Below are 20,027 nucleotides of genomic sequence, written 5' to 3'. Positions count from 1 at the left end.
ATTACTAATAACTCATTGTTTCTTCTACCTTATTGGTCAGAGCTTTCTCTTCTCTTATTTACTTATTTACTCACGTCCTTACTATGGACTGGTGGAGTCTTTTTTTTTTTTTTGGTCAGTAGTTTATAATCCACTGTCCTGTTATTCATGCTGAGTTTCAAATTTGCTCAGAAAGACCCCTTTCACATTGCCTCCTCTGTCATTTTTCTATGAGCCCGTCATTTTTTGAACTCTCCCTTATTTTCTAGCATTATAAGAAGTCACAGTTCATCTTGTACTCTGCCTGCCCCAGTCCTAGATTCGCACATTTCACCAAGGTTATCTGGCTCCTTTTAGTGATAAATTGTATTTAAATAACAAAATGTGCGTGCTAAATGTGCTAGTAGCTACTGGATATTGTTGCTTATAAGCACACAATAAAATGTGCTTGTTTAAGGGCACAGTTCAATGAATTTTGACTGTGAGTGTTGCACTCACAGTCCCTGGGTTAATGTCATCTGATCACTCCCAAATGTATTTCTCAAACCCAGTCTTCTCCCCCAAGCTCTGGATTTTATATGCACTATTTCTACTAGACATTTTCACCTGAATTTCCAATAGGCATCCAAATTCAACACATATCAAGCTGAAATTCACCCCACACCTGTTCCACCTGCAGCCTTCCCCATTTCAGATGATGGCAGCTCCATTCCCCCAGTTATTCAGGCCAAAAACTTGAAAATATATTCAAAATGTATTCAGAATCCCCCCACCTCACCTCTCTCCGTGGCTACGTCTATGGTCTAACCAAACCATCATTTCTTGCCAAGATTATTCCAGTAGCCTCAAAACAGATCTCACTGCATCAAAAGTTTGCTGCTACAATCTTGTCTTAATACAGAGGCCACGGTGACCCTTTTTAAATGCTGTGTTTCCATATTACTTTTCCTCTCAAAACTTTGCGGTGGTTCCACATTTTACTGAGAGTAGAGCCCAAGTTGTCACAATGGCTTTCAGAGTAAAATTCTCATACCTCCACTTTGCTGTATGAACACATCTCTTTCTCCTCTTTTTCTCTCACTCTACATGCCAGCATCCCAGCCTCACTCCCACTCTGGAATGAGTTGAGCTGGTCCCTCTGTATGAAAGGCTTTTCCCTAGATACCTACTTGGTCAGTTCCTTCATGTCCTTCAAGTTTTGATCAAATCATAGCCTCTAAAGAGGCCAACTTTGGCTATCCCAACACAGAACTCCTGACCCCTTGTCCTTTGCTTTCCTTTCTTTCCCCATTGCACATACCAGCTTCTAACCCATTTTTATAAATTACTTCTTTTTTGTTTATTGCTTATTTTCTATCTCCCTTGACTAGAATGCAAGCTTCTTGAAGATGGGGGTCTTTATTTTGTTCAGTAGAGGATCTAGAACTGAAAGGTCTCACCCAGCATCTGGAACAGTGCCTGTCTCTTAGTAACATTTAGTAACACTCAAAACATTCTTTTGTGGCCTCATTCTACTCATTGCAGTATCTTATTCCCCCAACCAGGGGTTGAACCCAGACCTTGTCAGTGAAAATGCCAAGTCCCAACCACTGGACCATCAGAGAATTGCCTCAAAACATTTTTTAATGAATGAACCACTTTAACCTGTCCTTTGATTGATAAACAGAAATGAGTGAGAACCCATCAGTAGAACTGAGTCCACATTTTTAATATTGGTGTGTGCCTAAGCACCCAACTTCAGTTCACTGCTCTTACCTCCTTATGGTCTTGTTTACATCTCCCCACACATGAAATCTAAAACCAATTGAAAATAAGAAGAATTTTAATCAGGTGGCATTTCCAAAAAGCAGTGGGCGTTGTGTGCCCTGAGTTAAGTCTTTGCATGCATAATAAACCCAAGTAACTTTCTGATTTTGGCCATTCCCTGACCTTGGGGACCGCCACATTGTAAAAGGGTCATTTTCCATTCATTCCTCTGCTTCCAATATCCACTGTGATTTTGAGTTCTGTAGAGAGGAAAAGGGTACATGGGAGGAGACATGAGAGGAACCAAAATTTCTCTATGTATGAACTGTATGTTTTCCTACTAGGACCATTCAGTTGACTCCAGATCTAAATTTGGCAGCAGACATCACTCCTGTGGCTGAGTGATTGATAGAATTTCATCTGAGATGAAACATACCTTGACAGACATTCAAATAATGTGCTTGGGGTATTTCTGGACAGTCAACAGTCAAGTTTTAAAAGGCACATGTGACAGGAGTATTAAAATATCTCTACTGACAGGATCAGATTTTTATGGCCACCAGTGAAAGAGAATATACTCCACTAGAAAATAAACACCCTTTTTGCTTCATGTCATGAGAATCTAGGTCACTCTTGTGCTGAGAGTTTTAATTCCTTTGCTGCTGATGTTCCTGGGACATTAGGAAACCTTTCCTCATGTCCAAGGTAGTGTATTCTCAACTCTTCTAATCAGGTGAAGGATTCCATCAGACTACAGAGATTGTAGGATGAGAACCTGTTCTAAATTCTGGAACCTCCATTCCAGTATAGAAGAATTAAAAGCATAACTGTTCCTTAAATGCATCCTGAAGTGTGTAAATTTACTCACTAAGTTTACTAACGTTGTTAATAAGAAAATGAGGTTTTTGATTCACATTCATGTCTTCCAAAATTAGTCAGAAATATCTCCTTTTAATGAATGTAACATATCAGAAATATCTTTCTTGTTCTAAAAGAATTTCAAATGCAGAGTTATATGGTCTCTATTTAAGAAAGCATTGAGAGCATCTCATGGGATTCTCTCCTTTAAAATGCACTCTATTTTTTACAGAGTGGAGAAAATAGGGCTTTTTAATGTGTAACTTCGGAATTTGATTGCTTTCCACAGATACAACACACTCAGGGGAAATTGGCACCAAGAAAAAGGTGAAAAGACTGTTAAGCTTTCAGAGATACTTCCATGCATCAAGGCTGCTTCGTGGAATTATACCACAAGCCCCTCTCCACCTGTTGGATGAAGACTACCTTGGACAAGCAAGGGTGAGCTAGTTACCCCTCTGTCTCTTCATACCAGCTCACTGGCTGAGAGGTTGTGCCTCCCCCCACCCTCCCACCTCCCCTACCTCCACTGGTAGCACCTCGCTTTGAGTCCTACTTCAGGGCCCTGAGGGGCTCTGTGACTCTCAACAGTTACTCCACACATCTGGGCTTTTTCCTTAAATATTAATATAAAGCGAGGTTAGTAGAAGCACCCTCCTCACAGGGGTGGCACAAAGACTAAATAAAGTAAAGCATGTTTGCATGCTTAATAGACTCATACCTAGCACATGCCAGTTATTTTTATTTTTATAAATGTGCAAAACTTTTCTGCACAACAGGAAGTAAAACAAGGGTCTCCCTTGTAGCTTAGTTGGTAAAGAATTCGCCTGCAGTGCAGGAGACGCAGGTTCGATCCCTGGGTTGGGAAGATCCCCTGGAGAAGGAAATGGCAACCCACTTCAGTATCCTTGTCTGGAAAATCTCATGGACAGAGAAGCCTGGTGGGCTACAGTCCATGGGGTCGCAAAGAGTTGGCCACGACTGAGCAAGTAACACACACACACACACACACACAAGTAAAACAAAATTTTGGACTGGCTGATTACCAATGAAAGAATAACTAAATGTTTTAACCCATTGTCTTCTCATACTAGCTACCCTGAAATAAACCCAGTAATTACCAACTTTGAATAACACTTTAGTCTATCAGTACAGTACATTGTCTTTTTTATACATTTTAATTTATTCAAATTTTTAATAATTTGACAATTTTATTAGCAATACACTGATCCAACAAAGGGTGGAAATATAGTGTGGGACAATCTAAAAAAAGTTCAGTGGTCATCTCTAGCCCAGACTCTGAAAGGAATTTAAATTTTAGGAATAAACTGCCTCAGTTTAAACAGAAGTCAAAAGAAATATTTTATAGTTCACATGATAGGTAATCTTGTGCCATCTGTATACCAATAAGAAATATATTCTAATGGTGTGTACTATTAGGAAATAAACTAATTTCCAACATTAGATCTACAAAAAGAAAATAATTATCACTCCTTCAAACAGCCAAAGGTCTGAGATAGAGGGAATGTTTGGTTGATTGGTTGGTTGGTCGTTTCATTTGGTGAGAAAGTGAAAGTGTTCGTTGCTCAGTCCTGTCTGACTCTTTGCGAGCCCACAGTGTAGCCGACCACGCTCCTCTGTCCTTGGAATTCTCCAGAGAAGAATAGTGAAGTGGGTAGCCATTCCCTCTCCAGGAGATCTTTCTCACCCAAGGATCAACCCCAAGGCTCCTGCCTTGCAGGCAGATTCTTTACAGTCTGAGCCACCAGAGAAGCTCCAGAAGCAGAGCAAAGCTAGGCTCCCAGCACTGGAGCATCTGACAGCATTCTCAGAGACGCCACCCGTCTCAGCAGCCCTCTCCCAAGAAAGATGACACTGAGATAGATGTAGGAAGAACCAACAGGCTAAAAATCGGGATACCAGAGCTCAAATTTTAGCTCTGCCTTTAGAATTGTGTGACCTGGATTAAACAAGCACTTAAACTGGACTTCAGCCAAAACCTACTGTCCCTTTATTTCTTGGTGCTATTGTGAAGTCTGTGTGCCACGATGAGGCCTTCGGATTTTATCATAAGACACAGGGAGACCACTCAGTGGGAGGTGGGGAAAGAGAGCTGGTCCTCAGGGGAAGCAGGGCCCATATGAGAGGAGAGGAAGACCGTCACTGGAGCTACAGTGAGGGTAGAGTCAGCAACTGCAAGTCTGACACCATCTAAGTCTAAGCAGGAGGTATTGTTCAAAAGAAAAGTGGTCCAGTGGCTAAGACTCTGTGCTCCCAAAGCAAAGGGCACGGGTTTGAGCCCTGATCAGGGAACTATTAATAAGATCCCAAACGCCGCACAGCACAAAGAACAAAAAGACATAACCAAAGGTTTGAAAACGGACTGAATCAGATATTTGTACACCTACACTCATAGCAACATTATTCACAAGACTCAAAAGGAGGAAGCAACCGATATGTGTGCCAGGAAATGAATGGAAAATGAAGCGGGGTATAATTCATGCGATGGAAGATTATTCAGTAGGACAATAAGTCTACATTGGACGATAGGTCTTTAAATTACCCAATATTTTCAATTGCCCACGCTTCACTTTCCTGTCTGTACAGTGGTTAATTTCACATTTAGTCCACACTGAGCCTAGTAATATGCTCATCAATCATCTAGATTCCTTTTTTTTTTAACGTTGCTGTAAACCTCCTCCCCTAGGTAGAGACGATAAAACTACAATTTTAACCACGGTCTATCATGTGTGCTTTACTATGTGCATGCACTGCTCTAAGCTCTTTACATATATTACCTTATTTAATCTTCACAACAGCCCTCCAAAGCAATGGTATTATCAGCTATAGTTTTCTTTTTATAGTTTGGTTTTTTTTTTTTTTTTGGATAATTGCTTTACAGTATTGTGTTGGTTTCTACCAAACATCAACATGAAGCAGCCACAGGGATAAAGGCCGATGATCGCCCCACTGAAACCTCCCTCCCACCTCCCTTCCCCTCCCACCCATCTAGGTCATTACGGAGCACGGGTTTGAGTTCCCTGAGGCACACAGCCAATTCCCAGTGGCTATCTATTTTGCACTTGGTAATGTGTTAGAAAACAGGTACAGAGAGGCTAAGCAATTTGCCCAGGGTACCACGGCCAGTAAGACTTGCGGCTGTCGTAGGCTGTGGCCGTCTGATTCCGGAGCCTGTCCCTTTAACACTGTTATTATTAGGGAGTGGAGTAGGATTTGTTTTACTACAAACCAGTTGTACATAGATAGTAGTGCACTGCTATTTTCAACTGTTTAATTCTTTAATTCACTGTGTCTCAAAGTAAATGTTTGGGTCTCCAATATGATTCATCTGAGTACGGTTTTTTGTTTGCCTTTTCAGCACATGCTCTCCAAAGTGGGAATGTGGGACTTTGACATTTTCTTGTTTGATCGCTTGACGAACGGTAAGTCACCCAAAAGAATTTTCACTAAAGTACACACCGTAAAATGGGATTAATTTTGTGAAAAACAAAATTTATTTTTAAACACTGTTATTCTTTATTTCTTTCTTTTCCCACGTTCATAAATCTACAGCCATTCTAGAGGGACCAGGGCAAAGGGAAATTAGTTCAGATGAAGAATAAGGGTTGAATTTAGACTTCAGATCTTAATACAATTTCCTTCTGGTCTTGATGACTCCAAAGGCATTTAAAAAGCACAGATTAGATCTTTCCTTGCATAATACTTCAGCCACATGCAAAAGGAGGTTATTTGTTCTTAGTTGATGAAAACTAGAAACATAAAAGCATATCTGATCAGTCCTGCCTCTTACTGGAGCCAATGGTTTTGCACTTTTATTAAGTGAGTGAGTCTGCCCCATTGCAAGTATTGTTCAGATATGCTTAGCATCATGAGAAGAAAATAATCACTGAGGATAGAGTACAGAAACGTAGATTGCAGCTGAAGGGAAAAGTAAAGTTCTTATTAGCTCCACTTTTTAAATTCTTGTGCCTACAGAGGTTTCTCTTAAGAAAATAATAAGATCCAATTGTATTTTTAACTGCCCATTAAACAAATCTGATAATAGGGAATCAGTAAAAGATATCACATTTAATGCTGACCATCATCTACCATGGCCTTCCCACGTGGTACCAGTGATAAAGAACCCACCTGCCAATGCAGGAGATATAAGAGACAACGGTTTTATCCCTGGGTTGGGAAGATTCCCTGGAGGAGGGCATGGCAACCCACTCCAGTATGCCTGGAGAATCCCATTGTCAGAGGAGCCTGGTGGGTTACAGGCCATAGGGTTGCACAGAGTCAGACACGACAGAGTGACAACACGCACACACTCATCATATACCAGGTTTGTGTTTTAAGTCATTACAGACGATTTTCTCACCATTCTATTCCTGACAAACAACACACAGTGGAGAGAGATACAGCCTCAGACCCTGAAACTGAGCTCTGTGTGCATGCATGCTGAGTCTCTTCAGTCGTGTCTGACTCTTTGTGACCCTATGGACTGTAACCCACCAGGCTCCTCTGTCCATGAGATTCTCCAGGCAAGAATACTGGCGTGGGTTGCCATTTCCTCCTCCAGGGGATCTTCCCCACCCAGCGATGGAACCCACGTCTCTTCTGTCTCCTGCATTAGCAGGCGGATTATTTACCAATAGCGCCACCTGGAGAGCCTGAAAATGAGCTTTACACTGTGAAAGCTAGACCATATAGGGATGTATCTCATAATCTAGTGTCTCTCTGTGCTCAAGTCAACTGAGAGATGGGGACCAGTACATGAAATTAACCATGAACAAAAGAATTACTTCAATGGTCTTTATATAAAGAGAGTATAATCACAACTCACAAAAATATGAAATGAATATGTCAATGATTTTATTTAATTAAATTAATTACAGATTCAGTAAAATGCTACAGCTAGTTCAAAAGAAAATTCAGAGTCATACATATATAAGCAGTAAGAAATGCTGAAATGAATTTGTCAATAGCTGGGAAACTGGGAGGGGAAAATCAATTGTATTTCCCTCTAATTTCATTTTCATGTATACAGACAAGAATCATCTGCAATGATATTGGTTATCTAAAATTTTGATTCTGGTGAAATAGCTCGAAGATAATGAAAGCTGTAAAAACACATAGAATCAGATACCCTGGACAAGTGTGCTTAAGCAATGCATAGTTTTACATTTGAGATAACAGTCCTTTTCTTACTCCATTTCGGTCCTTCATAAACTCTTATAATGCTTTTAAAATTCAAAGTCCTTCTTCTCTAGTGAACAATATTTCTTGAATGCTTAACAAGTTATTGTAGCTTCAGTTTTGCACCTCTGCTGACTTGAGTTACAAAGTATCTCATGGTCAAATCTCATCTTGAATGATTTTCCAAAGGAAGAGTAGGCAATGTGGTGACTTCAGTTCAGTTCAGTTCAGTCGCTCAGTCATGTCCGACTCTTTGCAACCCCATGAATCACAGCACACCAGGCCTCCCTGTCCATCACCAACTCCCGGAGTTTACTCAAACTCATATCCATTGAGTCGGTGATGCCATCCAGCCATCTCATCCTCTGTCATCCCCTTCTCCTCCTGCCCCCAATCCTTCCCAGCATCAGGGTCTTTTCCAATGAGTCAACCTTCGCCTGAGGTGGCCAAAGTATTGGAGTTTCAGCTTCAGCATCAGTCCTTCCAATGAACACTCAGGACTGATCTCCTTTAGGATGGACTAGTTGGATCTCCTTGCATTCCAAGAGACTCTCAAGAGTCTTCTCCAACACCACAGCTCAAAAGCATCAATTTTTCAGCGCTCAGCTTTCTTCACAGTCTAACTCTCACATCCATACATGACCACTGGAAAAACCATAGCCTTGACTAGATGGACCTTTGTTGGCAAAGTAATGTCTCTGCTTTTTAATGTGCTATCTAGGTTGGTCATAACTTTCCTTCCAAGGAGTAAGCGTCTTTTAATTTCATGGCTGCAATCACCATCTGCAGTGATTTTGGAGCCCAAAAAAATAAAGTCTGACTTCCCTGGTGGCTCAGATGGTAAAGTGTGTGCCTACAATGCGGGAGACCCGGGTTCAATCCCTGGGTCGGAGGATATCCCGGAGAAGGGAGTGGCAACCCACTCAAGTATTCTTGCCCCTCCCTCAAAAAAGGGGCTCAAAGAAATATGGTGGCTTAGATACCCCTATAAATGTAAGAATCATTTGGAAACAAGACACATTTTCAGTGACCATTAAACTGTGCATTTTTAAAAATACCCATACAAACACATACACATACACACACAGAGACACACGCACGCGCGTGTGTATCCCTGCTACTGCCATAGGCAGACTCCTTTTAACGCTTAATGTTTTCATTGCCTGTGGTATTGGGAAAATGTCTGAGTTAATTTTTCTTGTGCAATAAGAGAAAACCTGGGACTAGATCATAATAATAATATCCTTTGTACTTGGATAATTTCAGATCTAAAGAGGAAAAGAAATGATCCTATCAGAGAACTTTGATTACAGAAATTTTGGATCCTATTGTCTGTCTTGATTTTTTTAATAGTAATGAAAATGAATTAAAGCAACTGACTATTTTCCTATAGGAAACAGCCTGGTGACACTGCTCTGCCACCTCTTCAACACCCATGGACTCATCCACCACTTCAAGTTAGACATGGTGACCTTACACAGGTTTTTAGGTAAGTCCTTTTTTCCATGTTTCTACTCCATTTCTCATGAATAATGGCAGTCTACAACACTGCTTAATATAAAGTGGTAAGAACCATAGCATGGTAGGTGAAGACCTCATATTAGTCTTAAATTACCCATCTTAATTTTAAAATATAGTTTATCTATTTAAATTATTGAAAAAATATTAGTTACGCTTAGGCTTAAAATATAAAGGCTATGTGAAGACAGGGACTTTGCTGGTGGTTCAACAGTAAAGAATCTGCCTGCAGTGCCAGAGACACAGATTCAATCCCTGTGTCGGAAGATCCCCTGGAGGAGGAGATGGCAATCTACTCCAGTATTCTTGCCTGGGAAATCCCATGAACAGAGGAGCCTGGTGGGCTTACAGTCCAAGGGGTCAAAAAAGAGTGGGACATGTCCTAGCAACTAAACAACCGCAATGTAAAGACAATATCAAAAGCAGATAACTGTCAGAGAAGTTACTGATCTGTTCACATATTAACAAAACTCAAGCAAAGTACTCCTCAAATAATGCCACTCTGGACATGAGTTGTTGAAATATTCAATAGGCTTTTTTTTAATGAGAAGAACTACTGTGTATCTAGCCCACATTGTAGGTAGAGGGTTGTGGGTATGCTATTTCTAACAGTTTCAGTAACTCTGCAAGTTGGGTGTTATCAATATTTGGCCCACAGATAAGAAGTACAAAGAAGTTTTGTAACTTGCTCAAGGTCAACAAATTGTAATTGGCCTCCATCCAAGCCCAGGTCTGTTGGATTTGAAAGCCCACCATCTTTCCACCCAACTGCACCATCACTCTTCATCAAAAAGCAGTCCCAGCTCTCATTTGACTTTATGTATATGCTCATTTATCTTCCAGTGAATTACCCAGGGCAGATGTTTTATGTTTTTATTTATTTATGATTTATTTTGGCTATGCTGGGTCTTTGTTGCTGCTCAGGCTTTGCTCTAGTTACAGTGCAAGGCCTTCTCTTGTTGCAGAGCATGGGCTCCAGGGCCCACAGGCTTCAGTAGTTGTTGCACGTGGGCTCAGAAGGTGCAGCCCATGGGCTCCGGAGCACCGGCTCAGTGGCTCACCGGCCTCGCTCCTCTGCTGCATGTGGGATCTTCTCGGACCAGAGGGCGAACCCACATCTCCTGCACGGACAGCTGACTCTTTACCACTGAGCTCCCAAGGAAGCCCCATCCTTGGCAAAGGTTTAATCACCAAATAACTGCCCTCTGCCTCTTAGCGTGTTCCTGACTTCTTTGACTTGCCATGTGGCAGCGCTTTGAATTTGAAAGCTGACTTGATACATCAAGAATAAAATAATGGCGATGGTGATAACAACAGCAGCGCAGCAACCAGGCTTATATGGTGTTTACACATGCTGGGAACTCTTCTAAGAACTTGCATATATTAACCCGTTTCATCCTTACAGTATGCCTTTGAGATCAAAGCTATTATTATCCCCACTTTATAGAGGAGGAAATGAAGGAAACTTTTGGTTAAGTTAACTTTCCCAATATACATAAGTAACAGAGCCAGGATTTACATATAATAATAAGATAAACCTGCTGAGTAAAATGTACATGTGGCACAACAGAAATATTGGAAAGCAGCCAGAGCAAGGCTCATTCCAGAAACACAAATAACCTCAAGCTAATTGTGTTCAGAGAGATTGAGTGAAGTAATCCCCATGAATGGAGCCAAATAATTTCAATTTGTCTAAAGAGGGAGAATGCAGATACTGTGAGTACGTGTGAAAAAGCCAGTGACAGAAATAACACCAGGATCTAGAGCCATAGTCATAGGCTGGGCTGAGAGAGTATGGCCACACTCTATACCCACTGAATATATTGCGTCTTAGGCATTGCCTTGGTTATTGGCTGAAGCAGGCAGGTGGTTTCTGTAAATTGCAAACAAAATTGCATTATGTCTCTGGTATCAAGAGCACTCTGGTCCTTAGATTGGAAGGGCATGAAAGATAATCATTTGATCTGAATAAGACAGAAATAAATCTAAGGATTCCTCAGTTGGATCAATGAATTTCCACCTGAAGAATCCCAAGATGTGCTCTGGTCTGTATTTGTTATTTAAGTGATAAAGCCATCTTTGGATGACAGCAGGGCTTTTTAAAAGGAAGCCTCTTTTATGGCCTATTATTCATAAATGGCAGCAAGCTTAATTAAACTATAATGTGAAATAAAGTTGTCCTTTTCCTGCATATTTATTTTTCCTATGAATGAGAGCCTTCATGAATGCCAAAAAGAGGTGATTTATGAAGGTGGTGAGGAATCCCAAGGGCCTCACAAATCCTTCTAGCCTTTCTTCCCTCCTCCCTCTCCCTCTTCTCCGCTAACAGCCCAGTAGGACTGCCAAGCTGGCACACCACGTTCATTTCTAAGGCATCCCCGTGCTGCGCATTTGGGAGTCGCCGCTATTTTTAAGCAAAAGAGACCTTCAATAAGTCTGAGCTCGTGTGTCCTGTTTTGTTTTTAGCTGATTGAGTTATCTGTTTACCTCCTAGTCATGGTTCAAGAAGATTACCACAGCCAAAACCCGTATCACAATGCTGTTCATGCGGCTGACGTCACCCAGGCCATGCACTGCTACCTAAAGGAGTCAAGGGTAAGGCAAGTCCGCTGTCCCCCGGCCTTCTGGAAACGCCATGTAAACTGCCTGCAGGGCCCCAGATCGCCCGATGGGACAGAGCAACTGGGTTATGAGTCACTTATAGCATGAATACAAACTGCTTATATGAAGGGTTCATGGACTTCTCTGGCAATCCAGTGGTTAGGATTTTGCCTTCCAAAGCAGAGAGTTTAGGTTTGATCCCTGATCGGGGAACTAAGATTCCACATGCCTCAAGGCCAAAAAAAATCAAAACAAAACAGAAGCAATATTGTAATAAATTCAATAAAGACTTTTAAAAAAAATGGTTGACATTGAAAAAATCTTTTAAAGAAAAATTTTTGAAAGGTTTCAGTATCAGCTCTGAAATCATGAAAGAAAGTAAGAAAGAAATACAGAAAGTGTAATAGTCATGAAAGAAAGTAAATTTTCAGAGGTTCCCGTCTATAATTTATATATTTTCAAGGCTGCATTAGGGCAAAAACAACCCTCTCTACGACAATCTGCATCTTAGCTATCTTCAACAATCACAAAAGTTAGCTGCTTTTGCCTTGATACTATGCCACACATAGTACCAGCACTGAATTTTTCTAGGAAGAGTCTCCCAGCTCATGTTTTTTGATCAGGAAGTAGAATTAAAACTCCTCGAAACCCAAGTTCCACTTCCTACTGAGGCAACTAGACATCCCGATTCCAGCCCAAGAGAACCTGTGTCAATCAAAGACATCTTTAAAGTAAACCCAGATGCAATATATTAATCAAAAATTTTAAACATGATGATAATGCTTGTTACTCAAACCTAAACATTTCTTAGCCATATAAAACCTAGCTGTATCACATATAGCATGAGTTTTGTTAGGGTTTTTGGGAAATGACACCTCAGTCCAAGACTCTGGTTCAATCAGTTTTAACATCAACCACTAAATATCCAGACATTCCCAAGACAAAACTGGGTATGCCTCATCCTTATAAAATATCCCAAAGACCTTAAAGGTTTTTTTTTATTTAATCCTTAATTAATTTGAAAATTGTAATATATCACAGTTGTATATTTAAAGTTAGTACTAGATTCCCATTTTTCTGCTTGTTTCCTTAGCTAACCAAAAAAAAAAAAAAGAAAAAACGACAGATTCGCACACATTGCCTCACTCTATTACACATTGGAGAAATATGCAAATTTTGCAATTCAGTCCACTATTGATTTCATATTCAAAGACGTGGCAGTGATATGTGGGATGAAATACAAAAGTGATTTCTTTAATGTGCCCATCGCTTTGGCTTCAGCTTTTTCTTCACTTACAGCTTTCCTGGGAGCAAGGCTGACCTTAGACTCTGCCTGTCCCCACCCACCATAGAGAGCAGTGTTGCCAACAGGCAGTGTTATTACAACAGCAAAACATGACAAGAGTAGCAGCAGGAAGGGAGGCCACCTGGAAGAGCTACACAATTTGAGTTGCTGAGTTATTTTCCTCCCAGTTCTTTCTTCTTTCCTGAAATTTCATGGCGCTGTTACCTTACTGACAGCTTCAGAAGGTTAAGGTCTGAATGACAGGCCCAAACGATACTAATACGATGATTCATTCCATGTGATTTAGCCAAAACAAAGGCTAGCCTATTTTGGGAAACACACCAATCAATCTCCCAACTCCATTTTTTAACAGCTCGCCAGCTTCCTCACGCCTCTGGATATCATGCTTGGACTGCTGGCTGCAGCAGCCCACGATGTTGACCACCCAGGGGTGAACCAGCCGTTTCTGATCAAAACAAACCACCACCTCGCCAACCTATATCAGGTAAGAAAGGCAACAGGATATATTATGGTGAACTGCTTTAGGCCCAGGACTGGAGCCTGAATCTCACTCTTGGAAATAGCCTTCATTCAGGGTCAGCCTTAGTGATGACCACAGCCAAACAGCACGGATTTGAAATGGGTTCAGAATATCCCCCAGGGAAGATAAAATTAGTTTGCAAGGATATTCAAGGAATTCAGTTTGCTCCAAAGCAGGTTTGAAATTGTCCTAGGTCAAACAGGATTCCTGAGTCTTACCTTCTCATGGTCTGAGACTATCTGTCTCCATGGGAATCATCTAGTATATAAGGGCCAGTTGAAGCCAGTCCTTGTAGAACTTCTATAAATTATACTTCCCAGGTGCAATTCTTATTCAGATTTATGTTACATCTCTAGGACCATTTGTTAATCACATTTTAATTTTTTTTTTGTTGGAGTATGGTTGACTTACAATATTATATTAGTTTTAGGTATACAATTAGTGATTCAAAAATTTTATAAGCTATACTTCATTTATAGTTATTATAAAATATTAACTATATTCTGAACTTTTTTGACTTCTGAGACAAAGGTATATTATCAAAGACAATAGGCATACTTTGTTGTTATAAAATATCTCAGCAGTGCTTGTAGTTTGGCCTGAAGAACTCTTATCTCTTATCTCTGATATTCCTTCAGACATTATAACCCTATATCATAAATGAATCATTCTCAGAATTTTCAACACAATTTTTGGAAGACCTATGGTTGTCATTAAGAAAATCATTGCCTACAAGGGAGTCATTGATCTCAAATGTAGTAGATCTTTTGGGGAAAAAAAAAAATCAGTGGAGGAAGAATTTCTGAAGGATTCCCAGAAAACAGATGTGTTATATAAGATGGTAGAGCTTGAGGATGCATTAATTTCCAATAAAGCACAGCTGGAACATGAAACAAAGCCTTTTCCCATTCATCTGATTAGCTTTTGGTCCATATAGGAAGTGGCATACCAAGGTTTATAATCCCCCTGGTACATACTTCAGCACTGGGCTCTCTTGGACTGTCAGCCAGTACCTGAAGCTAGGGTAATGATGACCATAAAGAGAGGACAGGATGACAGAATTTAGAAAAACTTTTCATGATGTTCAGTTCAGTCGCTCAATTGTGTCCGACTCTTTGTGTCTCCATGAACCGCAGCACACCAGGCCTCCCCGTCCATCACCAACTGCCAGAGTCTATCCAAACCCATGTCGATTGAGTCGGTGATGCCATCCAGCCATCTCATCTTCTGTTGTCCCCTTCTCCTCCTGCCCTCAATCTTTCCCAGCATCAGGGTCTTTTCCAATGAGTCAGTTCTTTGCATCAGGTGGCCAAACTATTGGAGTTTTAGCTTCATCATCAGTCTTTTCAATGAATATTCAGGACTGATTTTCTTTAGGATGGACTGGTTGGATCTCCTTGCAATCCAAGGCACTCTCAAGAGTCTTCTCCAACATCATAGTTCAAAATCATCAGTTCTTTAATGCTCAGCTTTCTTTATAGTCCAACTCTCACATCCATACATGACCACTGGAAAAACCATAGCCTTGACTAGATGGACCTTTGTTGGCAAAGTAATGTCTCTGCTTTTTAATATGCTATCTAGGTTGGTCATAACTTTCCTTCCAAGGAGTAAGCGTCTTTTAATTTCATGGCTTCAATCACCATCTGCAGTGATTTTGGAGCCCCCAAAAATAAAGTCTAACACTGCTTCCACTGTTTCCCCATCTATTTGCCATGAAGTGATGGACTGGATGCCATGATCTTAGTTTTCTGAATGTTGAGCTTGAAGCCAACTTTTTCACTCTCCTCTTTCACTTTCATCAAGAGGCTCTTTAGTTCTTCACTTTCTGCCATAAGGGTGGTGTCATCTGCATATCTGAGGTTATTGATGTTTCTCCTGGCAATCTTGATTCCAACTTGTGCTTCCTCCAACCCAACGTTTCTCATGATGTACTCTTCACATAAGTTAAATAAGCAGGGTGACAATATACAGCCTTGACATACTCCTTTTCCTATTTGGAACCAGTCTGTTGTTCCATGTCCAGTTCTAAAAACTAAACAAAGAAAATAAAAATTAGAACTAAACTGACTAAACTATCTCAGAAGCCAAATCTATTGCTTGGGAAAAGCATAAAAATATGACCAGGGGAAAAAATGAGTGACTGAAATGAAAGCTCCCAAATAGATTTTCTCTTCTTGTCGTGTTTTAAATCTGATTTTTCAAATGTCTTTAAAGAATATAAAGTAACAGAACTGACTGCTTGAACCCATATAATGTAAAGTGAAAGTCACTCAGTCATGTCCAACTCTTTGCAACCCCATGGACTATAGTCCATGGAATTCTCCAGGCCAGAATACTGGAATGGGTAGCCTGTCCCTTCTCCATGGAATCTTCCCAGCCCAGGGATCGAACCCAGGTCTTCTGCATTGCAGGCAGATTCCGTATAATGTAAATGCCTCCCTAATTTTAATTTCTCAACGTCAAATAAATCACATCAATGGTGTTACGAGAGTATCTACTCTACTGCCTGATTTGTACATAAAAATAAGGGTCATAAAACCGTGCTTTGACATGTATAATAGTATATATAAAACATGTAGTGAATGAATGTTTAGACAGAAAGTCAGAAAGAAATATGCCAGATGTTAAACATGCAAAAAAATAGGGAAGTAAAAGTAGAATTTCATCAATTAACTACTCACTGCTAATGAACAAAAATTGATTCTCAAAAGAAAGATATTGCAATCTATCTTATTCAGATACTAAAAATGGTCTCAAAAATGGATTCCTTACTCAAACTTTTAAAGTGTAGTTTTTAATAATATTTCATCTCTTTGTTAAATATAAGCATTCCAATATAACCAAATTCTGCAACCTTTTCAGCAGAGCATACATGTATATTTTGAACTAGCAACTATTTATTACATGCATCAAATGATATATTAATATCTAGGAGTACAAAGATAAATAAAATATAATCCCTGCCCTTGGACATTGGTGCAAACTCAGATGCTCAAAATGTGCAACATCCAAGAAAACTTAATCCCAGTTTGAAAAACGTTAGAAGAGTTAGCCAAAGATATACATATATACCTCTGTAAGTACCTATACTTACATATATCTATGTAAGTATACTTACATAGAAACAACTTTTTTTAAAACCTCTGAAGAATAAATACCCATGCTGTTCTTTGTATACAAAGATGTTACAATAATAAAAAGAGCTTTTTTTTTTTCTAGCAGTGAATTTATGCATCTCAACTGTCTGGCCTGATCCTCAATAGGAAAGAGAAGGATCTTTTGGCTAATGACTAGATAGAAATTGGCATAGAAGACTAAAAACCACATTCAAGATATTAACTTCATCAGTCCCCCTGCTCAAACAGTCTTGGACTCTCTTGAAGGCCAGAGATCCATGTCTTTAATTTAGGAACAGTGTTGAAAACAAAACAGTATCACTTAATGTCATAAAGATACTTCTAATATCCTAGAGCTGTCTAGTATAAAAGTATAAAACTTTAATCAGCCAAATTGGGACTTTACATAGTAAAAGAAAAAATATTAAGAGGACCTGAGAATAATATGAGATCTTAATTTTGTCCAAAAAAATATGACGGCTTTTACATTTGGCTATTTACCATTACTTATCAAACACCATTTCTTATTGACTATATGAAGAAACTCCTAAAAGAGAAAGAAAATTCCTTTTAAAATTCAGTTCTGGGACCTCCTTGGTGCTACAGTGGTTAAGACTCCATCCTGCCAGTGCAGGGAGTGTAGCTACAACCACTGGTCAGGGAACTAAGATCCCACATGCTGTGCGGCACAGCCAAAAAAAAATTTTTTTAATTCAGTTCAATGAATTATATCTTGTTGTGTCTTGAATCTTTATTCAACACTTACTATGATTCAGAAAGTGAAGTCCCTCAGTCGTGTCTGACTCTTTGCGACCCACTGGACTGTACTACCAGGCTCCTCTGTCCATGGGATTCTTCAGGCAAGAATACCGGAGTGGGTTGCCATTTCCTCTGCAGCGGATCTTCCTGACCCAGGGATCAAACCCCCATTCTCTAGCATTGCAGGCAGACGCTTACCCTTTGAGCCACCAGGGAAGCCCTGCAAGAGTCAGACTGTGATTCAAACACTGACTAAATGACTTTGTCTATTGTATTATTTAATCTTCACAGTAGCCCAGTTGGGTAGGTACTATCATCATACCTATTTTCCAGAAAAAAGAAAATTGCTATTAAATTTAAGTGAGCTTCCCTGGTGGCTCAGATGGTAAAGAATTTGCCTGCAAAGCAGGAGACCGGGGTTCGATCCATGGGTATGGAAGATCCCCTGGTAAAGGGAATGGCTACCCACTCCAGTATTCTTGCACAGAGAATCCCATGGACAGAGGAACCTGGCAGGCTACAGTTCATAGGGTTGCAAAGAGTCGGACATGACTGAGTAACACTTCCTTATAATAAACAGCTGATTAATGGCAGAGCTGGAGTTAGACCTCAAGACTTCTATCTCCAGAGTCAAAGTGCCTAAGTCCTGTATATACCACCTCTAAAATTCATGTTAATCACCAACAATACGCAGGAAACTAAGAACTCTCCTGCAGGGCCTCCACCAGGAGACAAGTAGCTTAAAGTGGGAGAGCCTTTGCTAAGTACTCTGTAGTAGCTGGCTATGACCCACACGTGATGGGAAGACAGAGGCAAAAGACAAACTGACTCTGCAGATGGTTTCTGGAAATAAAAAATTAAGAGAAAAAACCCTTCATGGCAAAAGAGTGATATAAATGTGGTCTTGGAGTGTGAGTAACATTTTGAGCAGCAGGGCAGAGCACTAAAGGCAGCACAAACCCGTATACGTCGGGGATGTCAACCCGCGATCCAGAGGAACTGCAAATGGACTGTCTCCATGGCCTTGCGCTGAGCATAGTCCTGGCATGAATGGCCCTTACCCTCAGCTCAATGACTTGGGCATATTATGATGAAATGTATATTCTCTCTTTGATAGACCCTGTAGATTAGTTGTATGGAATATGACCTGGGTCAGAAAGTCTTCCTTCTGCATTAAGTTGTCAATGAGGAACTGGCATAACTCTTTCGGTTTTCAATTTCAAGGGGAAAAAAAAAATCATGTTATGTAAAATATCAACTCAACAAGACCATTAAAAACACATGATATTTAAAAATCTTTGGAATTATAGCCTTTTAGTCTACCATGGCCTGTTGGTTGAGACATAAATGAGATTTCAGGAAACTATATGCAGATTTTCAGGTGATGTACCTATATGCATTTTTCTAGGGAAGGGATCCATAACTTATATTCATGTTTTAAAATGAGTTATAGATTCAGAAAGTATTGAGAACTGTGATAATGAGTGAAAAAAATATATATATATACACACATACACACACTATATATATATACACACATATACACATATATATTACATAATGGGTGCATGCTTGCAATAATATCATGTGTGAGTGTCTGACTCTTTGAGACCCAACAGACTGTAGCCTGCCAGGCTCCTTGGTCCATGGGATTCTCCAGGCAAGAATACTGGAGTGGGTTGCCATGCCCTCCTCCAGGGCATCTTTCCAACCCAGGGATCAAACCCGAGTCTCTTACATCTCCTGCATTGGCAGGCAGGTTCTTTACCACTAGCGCCACCTGGAAAGCCCAGTATATATACATATATATATATATAAACAAAAACTGTACATGCAGACACATTTACTCAACAAATATAACCAAGAAGCTATGCCAGGAATTATGTGGCTTTGAGAACGCCCTGTGCGTGACTGTGTACAATCCAGAATTACTACAAATGAGATAAAATGGAAGAGGGCTTCCTCTCCCTCCTTTTGTTGGCTGTGCTCTTTTAGTTCTAATAAATAAGGAGATCATTGCCTAAGGCCCAGCCTGTGCTTCTGCCCTGAGATAAAGAGAATCAGGGCAGCTGGAGTGAAGGCCAGGTCAGGGGACTCTCTCCCATTGTCCTCTGTCTGGGTCAGACTCACTGGCTGAACTGCCAACCCAAGTTCAACATGAAGACCATAAAGGCGTTTCCACCTGGCACCTCTCTCATCAGACTGGAAGCAGTCCAGGTGTCTGTGGTGAACTCAGAGGGTGCCTAAGAGCGTGTGAGAGATACAGTTGAGAATTATTTTCTCTGTCCCTCCACCGGTCGATCTTCCAAAATGTGGGTTCAGCAGTTTTTCAAAATAAACATTAAATCAGATATGATATTGCCTATTACAATTATAAAAGGGATTGCTTTCAGTTCAATTCAAAATCTAGAATATGATACTG

General features: G+C 40.3%; 1 protein-coding gene across 3 annotated transcripts in view; it reads left to right on the top strand.

The window, feature by feature from the left end:
* PDE7B (phosphodiesterase 7B) overlaps nucleotides 1-20,027 on the top strand; it is a 339,677-nt gene that overhangs the window by 286,303 nt on the left and 33,347 nt on the right. For all 3 annotated transcript variants that reach the window (XM_065931301.1, XM_065931302.1, XM_065931303.1), the window contains 5 exons: nucleotides 2,873-3,024; nucleotides 5,963-6,026; nucleotides 9,176-9,271; nucleotides 11,795-11,895; nucleotides 13,560-13,691. In XM_065931301.1, the coding sequence (XP_065787373.1) occupies nucleotides 2,873-3,024; nucleotides 5,963-6,026; nucleotides 9,176-9,271; nucleotides 11,795-11,895; nucleotides 13,560-13,691 (545 nt within the window). The remainder of the gene's footprint in view (nucleotides 1-2,872; nucleotides 3,025-5,962; nucleotides 6,027-9,175; nucleotides 9,272-11,794; nucleotides 11,896-13,559; nucleotides 13,692-20,027) is intronic.

Source organism: Muntiacus reevesi, chromosome 3 (genome assembly GCF_963930625.1).
Source record: "Muntiacus reevesi chromosome 3, mMunRee1.1, whole genome shotgun sequence".
NCBI lineage: Eukaryota > Metazoa > Chordata > Mammalia > Artiodactyla > Cervidae > Muntiacus > Muntiacus reevesi.
Note: the sequence above shows the minus strand (reverse complement) of the source record. Positions and strands in the feature narration are given on the sequence as shown.